A 24,966-nucleotide genomic window follows, 5' to 3' on the forward strand; every position below is an offset into this window, starting at 1 on the left:
CAAAACGTCAGCTTTCCTGCTCCTCTGACGCTGCCTGGCCTGCTGTGTTCCTCCAGCTCCACACTGTGTTATCTCTGACTCCAGCATCGGCAGTTCTTACTATCTCTGAACAAGATTAACTGGCCCATGACAATAAATAACTCACATCAATGATTACCTCACATCAATATATAGCTCATAAAATAAGTAGCTCACATTGGTACCAAACTTGCATCGACAACTGGATCATAGCAATAACTGATTCATTTCAACAACTTGTTCATTATCAATAACTAGATCACTGCAATAACCAGTTCACAACAATAAGCAATATTAACTAACTTATATCAAAAACTAGCTTACATCAACAAATAACTCTCAACAACTCAGTGATATTAATAACTGACACACCAATACTTTGTACAATAACATGATAAAACACTGTAATAACTTGCTGAGAACATTCTCTGTTTTTACTCTTTGACCAGTGCTCCCATTCCTTCTCTGTTTCTCCCTGTTTTCATGGATTCCAAGAATTGAGAAGGAGGGAAATTATGCTAAACTTGTCTTGAACCTTGGTTGGACATTACCTCCAATGCTGCATATAGTTCTGCTCGCTGCATTATAGAGGGGTATTGAGACACTAAGTGAATACAAAATTTACTTACAAGGATGATCTGCTATGTAATTACCTGTCAAGAAGGAGTTTGGTTATTTCAGTTGGCTCAGTGCTGGTTTGCAATGCAGAGTGACACCAATAGTGTAGATTCAATCCCTGCTCAGGTCACCACTTCCTTCATTGTCAATCTTTCCCCTTTCCTGAGGAATGTTGACCCTCGGGTTAAACTCTCCATCAGTCGTCTCTTTTTCTTGAGAGCAGTTTGATAGTCCTCTGAGACTACTGCAACTTTTACCTGTCAAGAAAGAGTGAACAGATTGATCTAATGTATTGATAAAGGATAAAGCTGGCTCCTAGTCCTAATAGAGCTCACGAAAATTATGAAAGGTTTTGATAGAGTGAATGTAGAGATGACGTTTCCACTCGTGGGGCTGAGCATAATTGGAAGTCAACAAGAAATTCAAAAAGGAATTCAGAAGAGACTTCTTTACCCAGAGAAGTGAAAATGTGAAACTCACGTCCATAGGGGAGTAGTTGAGATGAATATAATACTATTATAATACTAATATCATAGAATACTAGCGTTTTTCCAGCATGGAGACAGGCCCTTTGGCTCGCCATGTCTGTGCTGGTCCTCAAACATCCACCTATCCTCATGCCCTTTTACAGATCTTGGCCTGTTACCTTGTAAGCTATGGCATTTCAAGTACTCACCTAAATACTTCTTAATGTCTTTAGGATTCCTGCTCCTACCATCCTTTCAGGCAGTAAGTTCCAGATGCCCACAACCCTCTGGGGGAAGTATTTTCCTCAAATCCCGTCTAAACCTCCTGCTCCTTACCTTAAAACTCATGGATATTGACCCTTTTTAAGGGGCAGTGTTTCTTCCTAGCGACCCTGTCTTTGCCCCTCATTACTTTGTACACCTCAGTTGCGTCACCCTCTCAGCTTTCTCTGCTCTAAGGAAAACAACCCCTGTCTATCTAGTCTGCCTTTATAGCTGAATAGCTCCAGCCCAGGCAACATCCTGGTGAATCTCCTCAATCAGCTCTCCCTGAATGATATAGATGAATTTAAGGTGCAACCAAATAAGCAGATGAGGGAGAAGGGTTATGATGATGGATAAGGAAGAATGGGAGGAAGATTTACGCAGAGCATAAACACTGGCATAGACTTGTTGGGCCGAATGGTCTGTTTCCAGTCTGCGTTTCCTTAGTTGTATGTTGGTGTTATAGAGTTGTAAAGTCATACAGCATGAAAATAGACCCTTTGGTCCAACCAGTCCATGTCGACCATAATCCCAAACTAAACTAGTCCCACCTGCCCATATCCCTCTAAACATTTCTTGTTCGTCTACTTATCTAAAAGTTTTTTAAATGTTGTAACTGTACCCGCATCCACCACTTCCTCTGGGATTTCATTCCACACACGAACCACTCTCTCTGTGTAAAAAAATTGCCCTCACACCTTTTTTTAAATCTTTTTCCTCTCACCTTAAAAAAATATGTCCCCTAGACTTGAAATACCCCACTTTGGAAAAGAGACCTGCCACCCACCTTATCTATACCCTTCATGATTCTGTAAGGCTCTATAGGGTCAGCCCTCAACCTCCTATGCTGCAGTGAAAAACGTCCCAGCCTATCCATCCTCTCCTCGTAACTCAAACCCTCCATTGCTGGGCAACATCCTGGTAAATCTCTTCCACCAGCTTAATAATATCCTTCCTATAACAGGATGTTATCATGTTATAGACGTTCTAGTTCCCTGTGTTGACTCTGCCAGTATTTCTCTCCACTCACAGTCCTTGCTGTCGGTGGTGAACTCCTTCCATGAGAAGATCACTGCCCTGGAGGAACAAGCCTCACATCTCGAGAGCCTGGGCAATGATGCCAGCAAGGCCACCATCAGCAGATCCATGACCACGGTGTGGCAGCGTTGGACCCGACTCCGCACTGTCGCCCGGGAGCAGGAAAAGATGCTGGAAGAAGCTGCAAGAGGCTGGAAAAACCTCACTGACAAGGTACAGGGCAGAGTGACAGGCATGTCAGAAGGCTCCGCAGACGCTGGGAAGTTTCAGTGAGAACGCTCAGCAGGGCGAAGGGCACCATTAGTGCTTCAGTTCGGTAACCTTTCATCAGAACTGGAAGGCATTCGAAATGGATGGGGAGAAATTTGTTTAGCTAGCGCCGTGCAGGTAGCGGATCCCTCTGTGTCACCTGTCCCTAGGGAATTGAGCTCAGTCCACATCGTGTGGCTGAAATGGTGCTACACAAACAGGTTCCTCCCTCGAAGAGTTTGTCAACAATTTGCAGAGCTGGAGAAAAAGCTGAGAGTGGGAGGGAACAATGTGAACATCTGTTCTAGGGCGGAGGCTGGCAAGGATCAACTGACCAAAGTGATACGGTGTGAGACAAAAGAGGGGGATATTGCAGCAAATGAGGAAGCGAAAGGTAGAATCGGGGAGGTGTGAATAGTTGCAAAAGAACGGGAAACATAGCAGGGAAATGCGGAAAATCTAGTTTGAAGAAAATGGCAATGATCCTTGCCACCCTATCACAGATCTTCCCCTTTGTTCCTCACTTCCCACCTCCTTTACGTGCCTCTGCACGTGCACAAGAGTTCTTCATCTCTTAATATATTCTCGTTGTGATGAAAGTTCTTTGGCCTGTTATGAAGCTCGGTGCCTCTCTTCCACAAACGCTGTGCAACCTGCTGACACTTTCTCTGTTACCACCAGTTTGGCTAAAGGTGCATCCTTCCAAATAAGGGTCAGGTCATGTACATGACACAAGGTCAGACAGCATCACAATCTGTTTGCAGCACTTGTTCTTTGTACATCCTCTTATCGATTCACCGACTAATGATTACATTTTCCTCAGTGTGTCCATTTTTGTAGCAGATCGAATGCAAAAGTTCAAAGAGGCATCCCAATGGCTTTAAGTACAAAAGGGCTCTTGGCCTATTTGTGGTAGAGTCAAATTGCGATGGGGGTAAATGATCATAAAACAAGGGAAGAAATGGATTTTTGTCTCTGTGCCTGGACAGAATTCTGAGAATGGAGGCAGGATGGAAAAGAGAGATGTTTAACAATTAGCATTCTGGGTTAGAATGGTGAAAATTGTTGAGCCATGAGGTAGTGATGGCTCTTTGAACCTAACCCAGCCCATCTATTTGGTCAGAGCTCTAACAACGTCCTGTCCATCAGAAGCATATCATTAAAAAAATGCACTTCATGTGTGAGTCAATTATTTTTGCTTCAGAAACAAGTTTGCACTTTGACTTGCTAGAACTTGTGTTTCCTTTTCTACTTTTATGGTTTAATTTCAAATTCTGCTCCTGATTTACCTATTCCCTAACAATTTCTCTCCATAAGATTCTGGTCAATCGACCCCTCTCGAGGTTGGAAAGCCCAGATTTTCTCTCCCAGTCCTGCAGTTCAGTGGTTACTGCTCCATAACTGGTTCTGTCAGGGTCAACAAGATGAAGACCCCTCCATCTCTTTCAATTTAACTCTGTGCTCACAAGTAATCATTCAGGGGAATCCAGGATTATGGAGAAAAAGCAGGAAGGTGGATAAGCCATGGCCCCATTGAATTGCGGAGGAGACTTGATGGGCTGAATGGCCTATATATGGTTCCAATGTCTTACAGTCCTATGGTAGACCATTGCCTAAAAGTGGTTGGCAATGTAACAAAACATCATCATCATACTGGGGGCCTGCACAGGGTTCCTAATGTAGTCTTCCTGTGTGATTTAATTGAAATCCTGTTTTAGTGTTCCGTTCTATCATTGTTCCTAAGTTTGGTGTTTTTCATGAGCTTGAAATCAGGACCTTATTTCTGGATGATTTCCCAGGAAATCTCGACAATCCCATTTTCCCAGCAACGTAAGACCCATTTTAGAAGTTACACAAGGTGGGGATTTGGAGTTAAGATTGAATGGTTTGATAGGAGGTTTGAGGGGCTGAATGGACTTCTTCTGATCCTAGTTGCTCCCTCTGACCTTCACTCCCTTGCAGCGAGGTGATGGAGAAGTGGGGATTTGGTGTCAGTGGAAGGTATGTATGTTTACTGTCGATATGGTCTCATGTACCTCTGTGGTGGTCCTCAGATCGAGACGACGACCGTGGTAGTGGACCAGTTGCAGGATCGACTCCCTGACAGCTCGGTTGAAAAGGCCAGGAAGACCGAGCTGCTCGAGCTCCTGGAGTACCATGATGCTTTTGCGCAGGAGGTGGAACGGGAGCAGTCCACTTTGACCGTGCTTCGACAACAAGCCTTAAACATGCTCCGTGATGTGGCTCTGCCTTCCACCTCTGTCGAGGACCTGCCTGTAATGCATGAGATCAAAGCCATGCAGGACAGATACGACAAGTAAGTGGGTTTGGTGGGCTTCGAGTGTTGAGCCTTGACTAAAGCTGTACCTGTCTCCCTGAATCGAGTTGTGTAAATGAATGAGTTATCGGCGGGTAGCACCGGAAGTGCTTCCTTGGCAAAGATTGTAACAGCAAGCTGGTCATTACCTCAGTACCTGCTTGATGTCCAGGTGACTTCCCAAGATACTTAAAGATGTGGAAGGGTCAATGAGATCCATCCATTCAGCAAGATCCAATGTTCCATTCTCATTTGGTGTGTCCAATTGATTTTAGGGCTTTTGTTTCCAATGGTATCCACGGTGTTGTGTGGAGAAGCCTTGCCAAGTCTCAGGCTGAAACTTGCCTTCATTTGACTCCTTCTCCCGTCCTCTCCCGACACAATTTAATGCAATGCCATTTTTCCAGATTTTCCTCTTCTATGTCCAAACGTGCTGACCTCTGAAGCGAGGCAACTGAAGTGAAAAGGCAACTTATGTTGTTGGTCAGTGGAGTTAGAGCCATCTATCAGTGTAGCTGTGCGAGCAGTTCACAGGTCCACTCAGTGTGAGCACGTTTCCCGTCCTGCTTTGCAGTGAGCACACAGTGAGCACATAGTATACAACCAGAGTCCTGTTCTCCATTGCTGACGCTCATAACAATTCTCAGCCACAACCATTTAACTCCAACCTAGACACTAAGCCTTGTGTCTCATGTTTGTTTACTACCAAGAGGTGCCTCAAGCAGGCTAGGGCTTTTCATGGATAACAAGGTGTAGAGCTGGATGAACACAGCAGGCCAAGCAGCATTAGAGGAGCAGGAAAGCTGACGTTTCAGGTCTGGATAGCTGAAGGCTTTTAGAAATGACCACATTTGCAGTAATTGACACAGTGTGATATCCGGTGTTATTGTTACGAAAATATTGAATCGACACATTATTTATGTCATTACATAATGGCACAAAACACTGTCTCTGGACATGGCAGATTGTTACTGAGGTGCAGGTAGCCTAACGTTGGAAACTAACTCCGTTCATTCCCAACAGCACATGCCTCCGTTTGTGACTCTGTCTTGATTTTCTCTCCTATTTCCTCCAAGTTTTAGTTCCTCGAATGCCACTGTAGAAATTGCAGGGAGGCAATTTGGCCCATTGCACCTATGCGTGTGCTACCCTTTCAGCTAATGCTGTCCACTCTAAGCTTACATACCCTAAGCCTTGCTCTGTGGTGTTTTATATCCACCTTCTACTAGACCTTATCCAATTCCTTTCAAGGGATGTTCCAGCCCTTTCACTTGAGGCAACATTCTCTAATCTACCAAATTATTTCTTTGACTTTCGCCTTCATTCTCCCAGTAATAATCCTCAGTCGCACATTATCATCAATTCACTGGCTGTTCACTGTTTGCCTCCCAAGCCCCTGCATCAGGCCAACAGTCCCTCATCTGTTTGGCTGTGACCGTATGAAGCTAGGCATTCGGTGACAGCAGACCTCAACGAAGGGATCCATTACCTAACCTCATCCGAGATCCCTCAACCAGCAAGTGTGATATGTCACAGGACGATTAGTTTCAATGGTGTTGATCAAGGAGTAAATGTTGGGCCTGATCAGAGCCTCTGATGTTTCATTCAATGGGAAAACCACAGTTGACCACTTCCTGCAGACAGCTACATTCTCATAATCGTGTTTGAGTTGGTGTCAGATTGTCAAATTGAAATGCACTTTCCCTGACGGGAGAATTTTGTTCCGTGGGCCCAAATTGGTCAAAGCTAATATTGAGAAATGTCTCTGTCCAATTGAAGTGTGCGGCAGAAGATAAGGAAGAGTAAGAAGATGGTCCAACAGGAGTTAAAAGAGCGGGAGGAGGTGGAGAGTGAGTTAAATGCTGTCAAACAGTGGCTTCATGAAACAAGAGAGTATCTGCTGAATCCGACTTCTGATGCAGTTACGGAGCTCCGAGAGCTAAAGGTATTTACATTAAGCATTGGCTGCAGCTAATAGGAAAAAAAATACATTTATGTTGTTCAGAAGAGAGACATCTTGCTGAAGCTTTGTGCCTTGCACTCATCAGGCCAAATGCAAGAATACCAAATGTTTCATGAGCTCAAGATCTCCCAAAAACACTTTGCAGCCAGCAGAATACTGAAGCGTGGTGGCCATAGGAAAGGAGCTTGAAATGACCTGGAATTCAGTCCCTGTTAAGGTGGTGGAAGTAAAGATAATAGATAATTCCAAAAAGAAATTGGTGGGGAACTCAATGGAAGTTAACTTGAAAAGTGATAGCAATATAAAGGGGGAGTTGAACTGAATGCATTGCTCCAACGAGAGATGGCACAGGTCATTTGGACTCATTCTGTGTCACTTTGATTCTGTGGCAGACAGCAGCCAATTTGTACACATCCATCTCCCAATCCAATAATGGACCAAATCCTCTGTCTTCCTGGTTTGTGGTTTGACGGGTCAGTATTGGTCAGGGTCTCTAAAATCATGAGAGGCATAGGTAAGGTAGATAGCCAACAGCTTTTCCCCCATGGTAGGGGAGTCTAAAACTAGAGGGCATGGGTTTAAGGTGAGAGGGGAGAGATACAAAAGGGCTCAGAGGGGCAATTTTTTTCACACCAAGGGTAGTGAAGTGTCTGGAACAGACTGCCAGAGGTAGTGGTGGAGACGGGTACAATTTTGTCATTTAAGAAACATTTGGGCAGGTACATGGAGGGATACGGAACAAACGCAAGCAAATGGAACTAGACTAGTTGTGAAAACAGGGATAAGTTGGGCCGGAGGGCCTGTTTCCATGCTGTAAATCTCTAATATGCAATGAAGTACAGATAACTTCCCTGCTCTTCTTCAACATAGTATCAGGGGATCTTATCACATCCACCTGACAGGGAAACGTGGCCTTCACGCAACAGTGCAGCACTCTCTCAGTACTTCACTGTAATATAAGCCCAGATATAGTACGCAAGTCTCTGGAATAGAGTTTGAAGCCCCCAAACATCTGGGCAAGGTTGATGTTGACCAGGGAGAACAGCTGGTGCTGCCTGAATAGACACTGGGCCAGAGTTTTGTTTTTACCATTTGGGTACTGAGTACTGATTGGATGGAACACAGAATGAAGAATCTGCTGCCATCCCCTGACCTTCATCACACCCTGACTAGGTTATTATTCCCTTAATTTCTGGAAGGTCGCTCATGAGATGTGAGGGTCACTGACTGGGCCAGCACTGACTGCCCATCCCCAATTGCCCTTGAGAAAATGATGGTGAGCCTAGGTGTAAACAACAACAAATGCTTGTGGCACCTTCAACACAGTAAAAGGATTTGAAGGCCTTCACAGGGGTGTTTTCAGAGAGGATTTGAGACGGGGACACAAAAGGAGCTGGTAGACCATTTGACTAAAGGATTTGTCAAAAGAAGTATGTTTAAAGGAAGGTGGAGAGGTTTAGGGAATTTCCTGTAAAGGCACAGATGTGAATGGTTGGCCATTTTAAAATCAGTGATTCACAAGAGGCCAGATACGGAGAAGGGTATTTCACTTATTCTTGTGACGTGGACATTGCTGGCAAAGCCAGCATTTATTTACCCACCCATAATTATCCCTCAGCAGCTACTAATGAGCCACTTAAAACTGAACAGCTTGATTAGGCCATTCGACTTCATTGCTCTGTGTGTGGGGAGTCACATGTGATGTTACTGAACCAGAAATGTTTTAGTGACAGCAATTTATTCATTAATTAAAACATATACTCTCCCAGTTATTGCTGTGGGACGTGAACTCATGAATCTAGAGCATTAGCACAGCCCCCTGACTAATAAGTTCAGGATTGTCACCACCATACTACCATCTCCACACGGGTGGCATAGCAATCTCAAAGGGTTGTGAGGCTGGGGACAGTTTTATTGCTTGGGAAGGGTGAGATCATGGAAAGATTTGAAAAGCAGGATGAGAATTTTATGCGGAGGAGGTGACGTCAAAAACCAATACAGTAAAACTAAAAGTTCATGCACCAGGACACCAGGGGGATTTTAATTGTAGTAAGTGACTCCAGTAGCCCTGGATTTTGCCACGTTTACCCACCGACAATATTTTGTCTTTGCTGATTGACTTTTTTTCTTTGGATCCAATCTGCTGCTCTAATGCGATCTCTTGTGTTTAGGAACTTCACACGGAAGTAGCTGCTCGACATCAGACTGTGGCACGACTGGGAGATCGACAACGCGATAAATACTTGGAGCTTTACACCATTCTGCCCTCTGAGCTCTCAGAGCAGTTGGCTGAGGTCACACTGGCCCTTGGAGCCATTGAGGAACAGGTAAAGTTTGAACTCGGTAGCCGCTGGGGGCTTTCGCCCTGGGGATCCATTCACCACTACAAAATACTCACTGTTCTCCATGGCCAGTGTACCATCAGCGGGAGAGATCATAGGAATTGGCCTGGATTTCTTTTAGAAACAACTCCCAAACCCACAGCCCCAGAAGGGCAAGGGCACCAGGCACATGTGAATACCATTACCTCCAAATCGTCCGCCAAATCACAAATCTTCTCGACTTGGACACAAATGGCCATTCCTTTTGTGGCTAACTGCGTCAGAGTCCCAAAACTGCCCCTCTGACAACGCAAGAGTATTGACACTATGTGGATGGCAGTGATTAAAGGAGATGGTCAGACACACCACCTCATGGCATGGGAAAGAAATACTGGCCTTGCCCCCGATACTCACATGCCTGGGATGAACTTTAAGGAGCGATTTACTACTGTTGATACATTTTGTACAGAAACCACAGAAAATAGCTTGGAGTCTCTTGTCATCAGTTAGAAGTGTGACAGTTGAACACTCAGAATTCAGCTCTGAGGGAGGGTCACTCGACCTGAAACGTTGACTCTGATTTCTCTGCCAGACCTGCTGAGCTGTTCCAGCAATTTCTGTTTCTGTCTCTGATTTGCAGCATCCGCAGTTCTTTTGGTTTTTATTCAGAATCTTGTATTTTGGGAGGTACCGATTGTTTCTCTTCCAGCAATAGTTTGGGAGCTGGAGAAGAGGGTAGTGATGCATTGTGCCATTCTGAAGGGCAATGAATGAGACAATAAAACGTCAATCTACAGGGATGCCTGTATCTCAAGAACAAGTTTTTAAAAGAGACAACCGGCTTCTCACGTAATGAAAACACTTCAGGCGTTGCATTCTATTTCGATTTAAGACATACTTTAACAAAACGTAAAATAACTGTTTATTTCATTATTGTTTGCCATTGCTGGATTTTTCCACAGAGAGTGCAGATTTGAGCATCAGTTGCTGACCAGCTTCTCTCTGAGCTGTGTCAAGGCAAGGCCTTGAGTCTCTTGGTCAATTGCTTTATGCTCCTGCCTTCATCATTAGGGGACACCAGTTTGTCCCAAAATTACTGTCACTTAGGCTGAAGTGTCAGGCATCCACTCCTTTACTGACTCACAAAGATGATTATCTTTGGGCAAAGCAAGTTCTCCAACTGGGACAAAGCAGTGTGATGTTTACATGCGATCTCTCCCTGCAGGCAGATGTCTAGTCTTGACAATCTTACTCTTTTCTTCATTCCTTCACGGGAAGCTGGTTTTGTTACTCATGCCCAGTGGCCCTTGGTGATGAGTTGCTTTCTCGAACTGCGCCAGTTCATGGGTGATGGGGGCGGCTGATTAGCTGAGAGTCCTAGTTGCCTAAGAAATACGATGGTGGCTCGGGACAACTCAACTTACTGCTGCCTCATGGTGAATGTTTGTTTTAAAAACGAGTGGCCAGAACTGCTCATAAAAGTCAATATAACTGGTTGTGATAGGTGATTCTGTCTTTATCAATAAAATAAGTCTTGAACTAGCTTTAGAAAAGCATAGGAACAGGAGTAGGCCATTCCGCCCCTCAAGCCCATTCTGCCATTCAATTGTTTGGTGGCCTAACTCCATCTACTTGCCTTTGTCCCATATCCTTTAGTACGTTTTGCTCAACAAAAATTTATCTATCTCAGACTTAAAATTAACAACAAATCCAGCAACCACTGCCATTTATGGAAGAGAGTTCCAAACCCCTAACACCCTTTGCAAATAGAAGTGCTTCCTGATATCTCTCCTCTACAGTCTGGCCCTAATTCTCAGTCTATGTCCCCTTGTTTTATAATTCCCCAACCAGTGGAAATAGGTTATCTTTATCCTGTATTTACCTGTTAACGTCGTGAAGACTTCGATCAGATCATCTCTTAACCTTCTAAATTCTAAACATAACAGATCTAATTTGCCTAATCTCTCCTCATAACCTAACCCCTGTCCAGGTATCATTCTTGTAAACCTGCATTATACTCCCTCCAAGGCCAATATATCCTTCCGTAGGTGCGGTGCCCAAGTGCTGCTCACAGAACTCCAAGTGGGATCTAGTCAAGGTTTTGTATCACTGCCATGTGATTTCTGCACCTTGTACAGCAAACCCCGAGATATAAAGACCTGCATTCCATTGGCTTCTTTGATTATTTTCTGCCCCTGAATACAGCATTTTAATGATCTTCGCTCCTAAACCCTCAGGTCTCTTTGGACATCTACTGTATTTGACTTCATGCCATCTAGAAAGTTCCCTGATCAATCCTTAATTGGTCCAAAATGTATAACTGCACATTTGCTTACATTGAAGCCATTTGGTGAAACAAATTAATGCAATTTGTTTTTCTCTCAGCCTCTCCTCTCCCAACACTCTAGTCCGGCCCCACCCCATGCCCACCATAACCTTTTCCGGAAAAGCATAGATGTTGAGTAGCTCCCGTTGGAAACTGGCTGGAACAGATTGTGTTCACTGTGAGCCGAGACTCCCAGATGCTAACGTTTGGTGCCCTCACTCTTCAGGTGAATTTGAAAGAAGGAGAAGCTCAGCAGATGCAGGCGGTGACCCTGGACTTTAACTGCAGGATGCAGCAGATCTCTGATGAATTGAACGATATCTCCAGAAAGCTGAAGGAGAAAGGAACTGATATTGTACAAGCCAAGATTGAGCACAAGGTAAAACAGGGCCAGGCTGTTTCTTTCATTTGTTTGTGACACAGGAAGCAAATTTTTACTGTCTTTAGCTCACAGCATCTTACAACGAATTGCACATACCTTCTATATCTACACACACAACAAGGTTCAATGAGCATCCTCAAAACCATGCAGCCTGCGTGTTGTTTGGCTCTCTTACCTTCAGTGCAAGCAGTGGCATGATAGCTCACAGCAACAGTATCCCAGGTTCGATTCCAGCCTCGACGGACTGACTGTGTGGAGTTTGTACATTCTCTCTGTGTGTGCGTGGGTTTCTTCCAGGTACTCTGGTTTCCTCTTACAGACCAAAGATGTGCTGGTTAGGGTGGATTGGCCATGCTAAATTGTCCCGTAGTGTCCAGGGATGTGGATGAGTAAGCTATGGGAAATGCAGGTTTACAGGAATAGGGTGGGATGCTCTTCAGAGGGTTGTTGTAGACTCAATGGGCCGAATGGCCTGCTTCCACCCTGTCCATATTCTATGAGATGTTACTATCATATTAATCCAGAATGGAAATGATTTTTGTTCTTACAGCCATTTGTCAGATCTCTCAGAAACTCCCGAGCGAGTTGTTCATGTGTGGTCACTTTGTTGTGCACACAAAGGATCCTGCAAATCCTACAAATTGTCATCAGATTGATGAGGAATTGATCCACTTTGCTTGTTGTTGGCCTATATTCTGATAACCAAACAGGGCCACTTGATCTTTAGTGCTTGCCTGAGTCACCACGAAAGGTGACTAAGCCAATGTGATGTATCATTCTAAAGGAGGCACCTCCAACAGTGCAGCACTTTCTCTGTGCTGGAAGTGTTAGTATGGATTTGGGGCTGAAGTCTCCTGGGTGGAACTTGAACTCATGGTCCTTCTGACATAGACATAAGAGTGCTGAATCATTTTAGTTTTACAGACTATTTATTTCACAAAACTCTCTTGAAACCTTCCCCATCTCAAAGTCACAGCTCCCTTTGTACAAGCGTCAACATTTTGTAGAACAACATCTATCGAGTTTCCAAGTAGGCGGTGAATTATGAGAAAGTCCCAAGACAATTCCAGCTACTTTGTCCGTTGCAGATCATTCATGTAAAAAAGGTCTGACAGTGCAGCATTCAGTTAGTTCCAAAATGATTCCAATGTTTTAGCTTTCATCACTCTTATGTTTGTCTGAAACTCTAGAGGCTGATACCAGTAGGATTTCAGCTTATGTAATGAAGAGAAGCCAACAGTTCTCTAAAGGAATTGCAGCTCATTCACTCATTTATTTCTGAATCATCCTTGCCATAGTAGGATCCAGTTAAAAGTCACTACGTAGATTGCTGCTGCGAGTTTAGACATGGTCCTCCTTATCCTGTCACCACCACTTCTCTCTTGGTGTCACTCCTTGCTAAACCTCAGTTTCCAATTTCCAGCTCTGACCCTGCTGTTGACTGTTGACCCTGTCCCTGAGAAGACCCAATCTTCCTGAACTTTGCCACAGGCAATGTGTGGAGTTCCACCTGATTTATGGCTGTTAATTGAGGGGCTAACCAGCTTTAAAACCTACCCTAGGTACTCATAATGATGGTTAAAAGATGGAAGATCTTGAAATAGTCCACCTCAAGGTGTCCTAAAGCGATTTACAGCCAAAGAAAGACTTTTTAAAAATGTTGGCACTGTTATAATGAGGACAACACGACAGCCAATTTACACACAGCAAGATAATGACCGGATAATCTATTTTTAAGTGGCTTCTAGTTGAGAGACAAACACTGGCAGGACAGTAGCAAGAACTCCCTGGCTTTTCGTCAAAATAGCTGGATCTTAAGTGTGAGAATGTGAGCAGAGCCAGCAGTTCAACAAACCCGCAAGGTGAAAACTCTAATGGAGCAAATCTCACTCAGTACTGCACTGAGAAGTTAGCAAAGTCATAGAGTCGTACAGTACAGAAACAGACCCTTCGGTCCAAATTGTCTATGCCGACCAAGTTTCCCAAACCAAACTAGTCCCATTCGCCTGCTTTTGTCCCATATCCCTCTAAACCTTTCCTATTCATGTACCTATCCAAATGCCCTTTAAATGTTGTAACTGTACCTGTGTCTACCACTTCCTCTACCAGTTCATTCTATACACACACCACCTTCTGTGAAAATGTTGCCCCTCAAGTCCTTTTTATATCTTTCCTCTCTCACCTTAGACCTATGCCCTCTAGTTTTGCACTCCCCCACCCTGGGGAAAAGACCTTGGCTATTAACCTTATCTATATCCCTTATAGTTTTATAAACCTTTATAAAGTCACCTCTTAACCTCCTACGCTCCGGTGAAAAAAGTACCAGCCTATCCAGCTTCTCCTTATAACTCAAACGGTCCATTCCTGGCAACATCCTGGTAAATCTTTTCTGCACCCTCTCCAATTTAATAATACCCTTCCTATAGCAGGGCAACCAGAACTGTACACAGTGCTCCAGAAGTGGCTTCACCAATGTCCTGTGCAACTGCAATATGATGTCCCAACTCCTAAACTCACTGCTCTGATCAATGAAGGCAAGCGTGCTAAATGCTTTCTCAACCACCCTGTTATACCTGTAATGCCACTCTCAGAGAACTATGTACCTGAACTGGAGTCAGTCCTGAACCTACAAGAGTCTGAACCAGAGATGAGTGTACTACTGCATGGGCTGTGCCTGACACAAGAAGCCTGGGCACTATGTTTTCTGAGCACATTCCAAGTTTAATCCTGGGGGAGCCGTGGAGATTTGATTGTGACAGGATTTGGCTTTTGCAGAGACTTTGGGACAAGCTGGATAGCTGTAACGTGAAACTCGTGGAACTGGATGCAACGATACAGGATTTCATAGAGCAGAACCCTCAACAGAGCAAGTGTCTGACCGATGACATGACGAAGCTATCGAGCCTTTATCAGCAGGTCTTTAAGGAGACCGAGTACAGAGCTTCCAAACTTAACAAGGTAAGCAATGTCAGCTGTACACACATCTCAAAATCTGCCCTCTTCATGTCTTCAAATGTAATTTGTGGTTTCAGAACATTATCCCTTCTCATTTCTGCCCATCTTTTCCCCCGCGATGGAGCTAAGAGGGGTTCGATTGTGTGTAGAGGTTACACAGTGTAGGCCTAAATGTAGATTTTTAAGGGAGGATTGAATTGGGGTGTTTAAAATGATTGAAAGATTTGTTTAGGCAAATGGAGAGAAACTCATCTTTCATGTGGGAGAGTGCAGAACAAGCGAGCATGAGCTTAAAACTGGAGCGGGGTCATTCAGGCAGGATGTTAGCGAGTACTTTCTCATGCATGGGGCAGTGGAAATCCAGAACTGCTACTGAATCAATCAATTCAACCTATTGGAATGTTCAAAATTGGGACTGATGTATTTTTGAACGGTGAGGTTAATAGGAGATATGGAATCAAGGTGGGTAATTGTTAAGGTCCAAATGAATCAAGATCGAATTGAATTCAGAAACAGGTTTGAGGGGCTGAATGGCCTCCTCCTGCTCCAGTTTCTTAGATCTCAATTCGTCAAGTTCCTAAAGTCCTGCTAAATTGCCCTCCAGTTAGGCCACATTTACAATATTGAGTACAGTTCTGGTCACCACACTACCAGAAGGATGTGGATGCTCTGGAGAGGGTACAGAAAAGATTTACCAGGGTGTTGCCTGGTTTGGAGGGTATTAGCTATGAGGAGAGATTGGACAAACTTGGTTTGTTTTCGCTTGAACATCAGAGGCTGAGGGGTGACATGATAAAAGTTTGCAAAACTGAGAGGCATGGACAGAATGGATAGTCGGAGTATTTATCCTAGGGTAGAAATATCAATTATTAGAGGAGACAGGTTTAAGTTAAACAGGGAGAAAATTTAAAGGAGATGAGGGAGGCAAGTTTTTATTTTACGCAGAGGATAAGTGCCAGGAATGCGCTGCCAGAAGAGGTGGTGGATACCATAGCAACATATAAGCACCTTGATGGATACATGAATAGACAGGGAATAGAGAGATATGGACCATGTGTAGGCAAAGGGGTTTTAGTCCCAGTCATGTGTCAGTGCAGGCTTGGTGGTCCGAAGGGCCTGGCCCTGCACTGGACTGTTCTTTGTTCCGTTCTGATCCCTCCACATATACAGTGCAACCCAGAGGCTCCCACCCTCACCGACAGAACTTTCTGGCTGGTACGGTTTCCTGCCCCGCCAACCGAAGAGTTGATCCTTGTCCCCATCTGGTATCCATTTGCTGTTCAGTGGGGAGTTATTTAGGTCAGGGTGAGATCGCAGCTACTTCACCACTCCTGGTCCTCTCTAGGGAGGAGGTGCTTCCATCAAAGAGTTGATGCCCACTTGGAAGCTCTGTAAATCACAGCAGCACCAGGCTTGAGTGGTGGCCAGTGCTGGGACTACAGCCAGTCCCTGAAGAAGGGGAGCTAATGGAATCCCAGCTATGAGCACGAATAGGTAGGGTATGGGTGAGACCAGGCTGGCACACACCAGTGAGGGGGGGTGGGTTTGAGAATTGACAGGCTAGATTTGAGAAGCCGGGGTAGGGAAGGTTAAATGGGGAGGGGGTTTTCTGTGACTCTGGTTTTGATGGGTGGGTGGGGGGTGGGGGGTTGTGGGATGGTGGTGTTTGATGCCTTACATGGAAGAGACCATAACAGGAAGCCAAAGCTGCCAGCTACTTGCTTCGTATAGGCCTCCCCTGCCCCAAGTCAAACAGCAGGAGGAGTGGGATGAGGCCCTGATGTAACCACTAATTGGCCACTTTGGGCTAACAGTAAGCCCAAGACCTCCACTGTCAAACCCCACCAGTAAAATGGAAAACAGTTTGGGAGTGGGAATGTGGATGTTGCAAGGGCACTCGCTGTATTCTCTAAAACCCATGTTTCCCCCAGCTTTCAAACTGGTCTGGTGAGGGGGGGGTGGGATTGTAAACTTCTGCCCATGGTCATCGCACCCACACATCTTCATTAAACCCCATCGTGCTCTGAATTCTGAGGAGCAGCTTTCTGAACTGTCAGTGATGTGGATGAAAAAGCAACTGGTGTTTGAGCATGTTCCTGAGATTCAGTTTTTCCAGGGATTAATGGACACTCCCAATCCCTCCACTGAATAAAGAACAAAGAAAAATACAGCACAGGAACAGGTTCTTCCACCCTCCAAGCCTGCACCGACACATTTTGCCCTTCCGTGCTAAAACTTGATCAGACATGATCATATTGAATGGTACAGCAGGCTCAAAGGGCTGAATGACTCTGACTATAATTGATTCTGTGTGCAGCACAGTAAGTGGTTCTGTCTGTAGAAGTGTTTCAGTAAAACACCACTTCGCCTGGTCAGAAACAGTGAGGCAGAGTTTTGACCCTGAGGATCCTCCTGTTCTCAGTGATAGATTCATATCATCATCAAGATTGAAACATAATTTGAGGTACACAGTAAATATCAACAGAAGATCCTTTAAGGTTATGCCATAAAGATAGGTTAGTAGTGCATGTAAAGACAGCGTGAGGTACTCCATAAACATCAGTTTAAGGTACTTTATAAAGATTAGTTAAAGTTGGTAGCACTTCTGAATGAGATAGTTGAAAGGTTCAAGGTTCAAGTTCCACTGGGACCTGTGAAGGTGTAGTGCTGAGGGAGTTCTGTGTTGTCAGAAGTGCTGTCTTTCAAATGAGGCGTTAAATTGATGCCTAACTGCTCACTTAGGCAGCTGTTAAGGATTCACTGCTGCTATAAAGATCTGATGGTGCCTCACTGGAGGGAGGATAGGAACTGGTGTCTGAGGTTATGGTGGGGGTCTCGAGAGGCCATGAAAGGTAGTTGAAAAAAATTGAGTCTTTCATGGTGCTGAGAGATGCAGAGAGGCAGAGGGGCTGGGGAGTACTTTGAGAGGATGCGGTCAGATGGGTGAAGCTTTTGCCTGCAAATGGGACAGGTAGATTGAGGAGTTTAGATCCAGCTAGAAGGGGTGTGAGAGGATTAATGGGTTGTGCTGGAATTCCAGGAGGAATTGGACAGGATACGAAGGGCCAAGCTTTGGATGTGTTGTTCTTGATGAAAGGTGATGGTCGGAAGCTGGTAAGGTGGAATGAAGCCCATTGTAGGATGAAAGTCTGTGGGGAATGGGTGGTGGTGGAGGCTGCAGGGAGAGGTTCACTCTGTTGTTAATGACTATGATGAGCCAATGTTTATGTCCAGATTCAGGCACGCCATGCTGCTGAAGGGCGTTAGAAACCTATGACACCAGACCCGACACCCTCAGGAGGATAGGAAATTGCTAGCAAAAACAGAACACGGGACAGCTTTCCCAAAACAATGTTTCCATTGTGATGGTGTTTGACAATTTTCCCAGTCACCTTTAGCCATGAACAGCTCAATCTCTCCAGCTTTCCCTTGTCTCTCCCCAACCTCCAATAACTCCAATTCAGTACAAAACTGATTCGTCAGAATCCTGCCCTGTATGGAGTACAACTCATCTGTCACTTCTGTATCTTGGTGTATATATCATGTTGTTTTGTATGTCTGTGTTGTGATACTGTCTGTGTCTGTGTTGCTGCCTGTATATGCTGTGTTACAGCGTCTGCATTGTATCAATGTCTGTGTTGCTGTTGGTGTCTGTTGTGTTGCAGTGTCTGTATTGTGTCGGTGTATATGTCGTGTTGGTGTCTGTGTGTTTCTGTGCTGCTCTGGTGTATGATGTTGTGTCTGCTCCAACCTAACCTTCTGCTCCTGTTAACCTCGTCAGGCTGCTTCACAGTTGGAGGAATTCCACGAAATGCTTGACTTTGTGCTGAAGTGGTTGGAGAAAGCCAAGAATCTCGGCTACAGTGCCATCAGCTGGCAATCTGCAGCTCAGCTCAATGACCAACTGATCACCTACCAGGTAGGACACAAATGCTTTATACGAGTAGCCTATGTTAGCAACTGACTCAACAACGTCGGTCCTTGCAGCAGATGGCCTTGCCTTTACCTCTCTGGCTGAGTCAGTGCAGAGTACTCCTGTCCAGCAGATATGTCAGCTGTGGTTGCTGGATATAGTCAGGGTATAAAGCTGATTGTAGATCACCCACAATTTGTTGGATCTTCCGTGCTGTGCCAAGTGAATACTGCACTGTCAAAGGCACCGTCGTTTGGGTTAATTGTTAAACCAGGGTGAATGTAAAAGGTCCAATGGTAACCCTTGAAAAGCAACCAGGGGTTCTCTCCCTGGGGTCTGGGTGAATATTTACCCTCACTGGTTGAAGTTACCACCAAGGTGCTGACCCTCCGGTTAAACTCATCGCCATTCGTTTCTCTTTAATGAGAGGGAGCAGCCCTGTGCTCCTCTGGGAGTATGGCGACTTTATCTTCTTTTCTACTTGTCCTTCGACCAATGTATGAACGTGACCTGGTCATTTCCATCACTGCCTGTGGGAACATTGAAATGCACAAATTTGCTGCTCTGACGTCTACATTACAGCACTGATTAATTGTAGCTCAAAAAGTGCACTACTCATTGTGAAGCACTTCAGGACGTAGTAAGGAAATGAAAAGTGCTGTATTAATGCAGTCATTCTTTTCACATCCAATATTTAACTTTGGCTGTACATCGGAGCCCCCTGAGCAGTTTGTTCACATTTATTTGCACTAATGACACTAATTGCATTTGATCAATGGGAACTCAGTGGCCTAGTGGCATTATCACTGGACTGTCAATCCATAAATCCAGGTAATTTTGTGGGAACCACAATTCGAATCCGGTAGAATTTGAATTAAATAAAAATCTGGAAGTACGGTGGCTCAGTGGTTAGCACTGCTACCTCATAGCACCAAGGACCCAGGTTCAAATCCACCCTTGGGTGACTGTCTCTGTGGAGTTTGCACATTCTCTCCGCGTCTGGGTGGGTTTGCTCCGGTTTCCTCCCACAGTCCAAAGATGTGCAGGTTAGGTGGGTTGGCCATGCTATAGTGTCCAGGTATGTGTGGGTTAGCCATGGGAAATGCAAGGTCACAGGGATAGGGTGGGATGCTCTTGGGAAGGTTCGCGTGTACTCGATGGGCCAAATGGCCTGCTTCCACACTGTATGACTGCTTGTTTGTCAGATGCTCTAGGATGTCCTAAGACTCTATATTGATCCCAGGTCTTTATTTCCATTTGCAGGTCACCCTCCGTGAATCTGAGGAAATCCAGAGTGATCTGCAGGCCATGGGTGAGAAGTTAGACAGTGTCAGTGATGTGTATCAGACGGGGGCAATGTCTCAGCGTGTGACCACCCTCCGCCAGCAGACTGACGAGCTCCAGCAACTAATGCGAACCTGCCTTCAGAGCCTGCAAGACGCAGCTAAGGTAAAGCTGTCACCGCTTTGCTTAAAGCTCCTCTGCCATCTCTTCTTTTCAAAACATGGGGCAGGGTTAGAGCGAGAGGGGAATGCAGCTCCCACAGAGCTGGGACTGATTAATGCCAAAGCACGGCCAAGACACGGACATTTGTGCCGGAAGTTTAGATTAGATTCTCAAACTTAAATGAGCTCTGTAAAATCAGTGATGTGTTTGAGTGTTTTTTTTAGAATATGAAATCTCAGTTACTTATTCAAAGAGTGATGCCACAAGATTCACAGTTTAAATGAAAAGAAGTCTTACCACATAAAAGTCAAAGAACATGCATAGTAATAACTACTTGTTCTTAAATAGTTGGTTATGTTAATGATATTAAAAGCGCAATGAATATAAATGCTTTACACTTTAAAACAAACTTCTTAACTTTCTTTCTACACCAATTTGGTGTACACCTATCAGAAACTGGAAGATTAATGATTTGCTCTGATTACTGTTTCGAAGGTACATTTAAGGATTGTCATTTTTTGGGTCTTCTGCTAACTTCCTACAAGGGTTTTCCTTCAAATCCCTTCTAACTTCCTACAAGGGTTTTCCTTCAAATCCCTTCTAACTGTGATACGGTTGTAGACTCCCCAGTGAGGTCCTGCAATTAACAAGAGTTTTGTACTATTTCAGCCATTATTTAGTATTTTCCTTGACTTCTGCTGGAAAAGGATGTTTCTTGATCTGCAATCAATTTGTTCTAAATTAAAATTAAACTGCTTGAAGACAGAACTGTGCCCAGGAACCTACTCATTCTGAAAAGAAACCTTTGGTGGACCCTTTTTCCACTGCATATCTCCCGAGCAGCTCGGTCTCATGATCAATCTCTGACAGCAAGGTGTTTTGCAAGAAATATTTCAGAGAAACCCTAAAATGAAACTTTCCCCCCTCCCCCCGACAGAAGCACATAGGCCACCATAACACAGAGAAGACTGGGAATTCTTTGTGTGAGAAATATCAGAAGTTATCTCAAAACTTGAAGCAGTAATTCATGAAATAGCTGTGTAGAATTTACAGCACAGAAGTAGACCATTTGGCCCAACTCTCTGTGCTGGTCCTTATGCTCCACACAAGCCTCCCCCTCCACCTGCTTTCATTTAAAACTATTTACATTTGTTCCCTCAGGTATGTATATGGCTGTTGCTCATGTAAAGCCATCCTATTCACCTCAACCACTGCTTCTGCTATTACTTTTATACCACTTTCCAGTAAAGAGTTTTCTCCCGAATTCCATTTTGTATAGTAATTCCTTGCTTAAAAAAAAGTAGCTGTGTCCCTCAAAGTGCAGTTTTAATGCAAACAATATAAAGTAAATCAGATTTTCCTGTTACAGCCAATATAAACGCTGTAGTTAGGTTCTGTAGGATCTCTCCTATCAAAACCAAAACAATGAAACATAATGGATTGGCCATGCTAAATTGCCTGTAGTGTTCAGGGATATGTAGATCAGATGGGTTATGAGGGATGAGTCTAGGTGGGATGCTCTGAGGGGCAGCGTGGACTTGTTGGGCCGAAGGGCTTGTTTCCACGCTGTAGGGATTCTATTCTATGATTCAACTTGTATAAGTTGAAATATAGGTACTGTACATTCCTAAATTCAGAGTCATAGAGTCATACAGCACAGAAACAGACCTTTTCGATCCAACCAGTCTGCGCTGAATGTAATCCCAAACTAAACTAGTCCCACCTGCCTGCTCTTGGCCCATATCCTTCCAGACCTTTGCTATTCGTGTGCTTATCTAAGTGTCTTTTAAATGTTGTAACTGTACCCATATCCACCACTTCCTCTGGTGTGACCACCCTAATGTGTAAAAACCTTCTGATTTTATAAACCTCTATAAGTTCACCTCTCAACCTCCTGTGGTCCAGTGGAGAAAGTCCCAGCCTAAAGAGCCTTTCTTTATAACTCAAACCTTCCATCTCTTCATAAATGAAGAGGTGAAGTGAGAGCGACTGCCCTTGACATCAAAGAAGTATTTGACAGAATATGGCATCAAGAAATCCAAGCAAAACAAAGTCATTGGGAAAACACAAAAGCTGTCTGCTGGTTGGAGTCATGCCTAGTGAAAAAAAGACAGTTGGGTTGTTGGAAATCAATTGTCTCAGTACCAAGATATCCCTGCAGGATACTATCCTAGTGCACTGTCGTGAGCCCAATCATCTTCAGCTACTTCCTCAATTATCTTACTTCCATCATAAGGTCAGAAATGGGGACATTCACTGACAGTTGCACAATGTTCAGCACCATTCGCGAATCCTTCAATACTGAAGCAGCCTATCTCCAAATATGGCAAGACCTGGACAGCATCCAGGCCTGCTCTGATAAGTGGCAACTAACATTCACACCGCATGAGATGAACAATGACGATCTCCAACAAGAGACAACCCCTTGACATTCAATGGCATTAACATCACTGAATCCCGCACTGTCAATATCCTGGGATTATCACTGACCAGAAACTGAACTGGATCAGTCTTATTAATACAGTGGCTACAAGAGTGGGTCAGAGGCTAGAAATTATGCAGCGAGTAACTCCCCTCCTGACTCCCTAAAGCCTGTCCAGCATGTGTGAGGAATGTGATGGAATTCTCTCCACTCACCTGGATGGGTGTAACTCTATCAAGAGGATCAACACCATCCAGGGGGAAACAGTCCACTTGACTGACCACCCATCCAACCCCTTCAGCACTCACTCCCTCCAATATCGATGCACAGTGACAGCAGTGCGTACCATCAGCTGTGAAGCATTGTAGCAAACCACTGAGGTTTCTAAATCCGTGACTGTATCACCTCAAAGGCACTTGGAAACCCACCGCTTGCAAATTCCCTTCTTCAAACGACTCACCATCCTAACTTGGAACTATCTTGCTGTTCTTTCATTCACCGTGGTTGTGTCAAAATCCTGGAACTGCCTCCTTCGCAGCACTATGCATGGACCTACATCGCATGGACTGCAGCAGTTCAAGAAGGCGGCTCACTACCACCTTCTCAAGGGCAACAAGGGACGGGCAGTAAATGCTGGCCCAGCCAGCAATGCCCACATGCCGTGAAATTATATGAAATATTTTTAATTCTTTTTCTCGCTGAGGGCTGTAAGTCTTTGGACCTCTCTACCCTAAAAAGTGATGGAAACGAGAGTCTTTTGCTACTTTGGAGGCAGAGGTAGAATCTTGGGACAAGGTAACATAGAAAATAGGAACGTGAATAGGTTATTCAGTCCTTTGAGCCGTAAACCCTTCTGAACGGTTATCGGAGGAGGCAGGAATAAGAAACTTAAATTACAATTAGGTCAGCCATGGTCATATTAAATGGTAGAGCAGGCTCAAAGGCCTACTCCAACACTGTACGCTCGTAAAGCTTACACTCGCCCTCTACCTGGTTTTGGAGTGACCCATCAAGAGGCAGAGGTTAGAATCGTAGAGTCCCCACAGTGTGGAAGCATGCCATTTGGCCCATCAAGTCCAGAACAAATTGGTAGGCCCAGGGACCTGCTGAAGGGGTCTTCTCTGACTTCAGTGACTCTTGAGGACAGGAATGGGAACAACCGGCAAGAGGATCAGATGATCAAGTCCCTGCTGGTGGGGGCAGTGGAAACTGGGGGACTAAGAAGCTTCAGTTGTGTTAGTGGGAGCAGGAATGAGGGAACCAAGAATTTCAGTATTGAAACAGGCTGCTATCCAGTTGTTGAATTAAGCACTTGAATTGGAGACTTACAAAGGTTTTATTCTAAATCTAGTTTAGCACAAACATCAGTTCACTTCTGGACCTTTTTCTGTCCAGAAGCCAACTTAACTTGGTTTGTTATCCTGCAATGAGGAATGCTGATGAACAAAACAGTGGATTCTAATCCCCAAATCTCAAACGCTCATTTCACGTTAAATACTGATATCTGCTTTTTTCTGATGAAAGTCAGTGAGCAGTGAACTGGCTGCTTGTGATCAGCAGATTTAGCTGGTTCATCTCTATACTTCAGAGTCCATTGTATGATATCTGTGAACTTTGGGTTGCTAAACCTCCTCATTTCAATGGAACAAAACAATTAAAACAATTTAAGATGCTACCACGTATTTTTTTTTCATTGTTTACTTTTGGGTTGTGTTTCCAGGGGTTTTCTAAAAGTCCACTGCACAAGAAGAAGGACCGTGCTCAAGTCTGATGTCGTCTTAACCCAGAGAGAGACATGAAGAGGGAGGGAAGGAGAGAGATAGAGAGAGATAAAGACAAGACATGGGGAGAGAAAGTGAGACAGAGATAGAGAGAGAATTAGGGGGAGGCAGAAGGAGGATGAAAAAGTATGCCTTGACACCTTTTAATTGAGTCACTGGTCTGGTGTTGCTAAGCTTTTATTGCTTGTGCTGCAATAGAACCACAATTTGACTCTGACTTCAGGGAGTAATAAAGACTGCACCATTTATCCGTGTGCTCACTGAGCCAGTTAATTGCCAATTGAACAACAATAACAACATGCATTTAAATAAACTTTAATGTAATAAAATGTCCCACAGCGCCTCTTGTGAGTATTATCAAACATTACCAACACGACAAATAAAAATCAGGACAGCAAGACAGAGGGGTGTAGGGAGACGTAGCGAGGTGAGAGGTTTAGGGAGAGGTAACCAGGGGAGAGATTTCAGGAGAGGTAGCAAGGTGAG

The 24,966-nt window shown here is 44.5% G+C and overlaps 1 protein-coding gene across 5 annotated transcripts in view; it reads left to right on the top strand.

Annotated features, from left to right (window-relative positions):
- The first annotated feature begins 2,400 nt into the window (after positions 1–2,400).
- The window catches only part of LOC109912528 (nesprin-1-like), a 194,567-nt gene continuing 172,001 nt past the window's right edge, over positions 2,401–24,966 (top strand). For all 5 annotated transcript variants that reach the window (XM_048600820.1, XM_048600819.1, XM_048600821.1 and 2 more), the window contains exons 1-8: positions 2,401–2,618; positions 4,709–4,971; positions 6,751–6,916; positions 9,106–9,261; positions 11,808–11,960; positions 14,739–14,921; positions 18,700–18,837; positions 20,095–20,280. In XM_048600820.1, coding sequence (XP_048456777.1) covers positions 2,514–2,618; positions 4,709–4,971; positions 6,751–6,916; positions 9,106–9,261; positions 11,808–11,960; positions 14,739–14,921; positions 18,700–18,837; positions 20,095–20,280 — 1,350 coding nt within the window. In that variant the 5' untranslated portion in view covers positions 2,401–2,513. The remainder of the gene's footprint in view (positions 2,619–4,708; positions 4,972–6,750; positions 6,917–9,105; positions 9,262–11,807; positions 11,961–14,738; positions 14,922–18,699; positions 18,838–20,094; positions 20,281–24,966) is intronic.

The sequence above is a fragment of the Rhincodon typus genome, chromosome 9, assembly GCF_021869965.1.
Source record: "Rhincodon typus isolate 14 chromosome 9, sRhiTyp1.1, whole genome shotgun sequence".
In the NCBI taxonomy this organism is placed as follows: Eukaryota; Metazoa; Chordata; class Chondrichthyes; order Orectolobiformes; family Rhincodontidae; genus Rhincodon; species Rhincodon typus.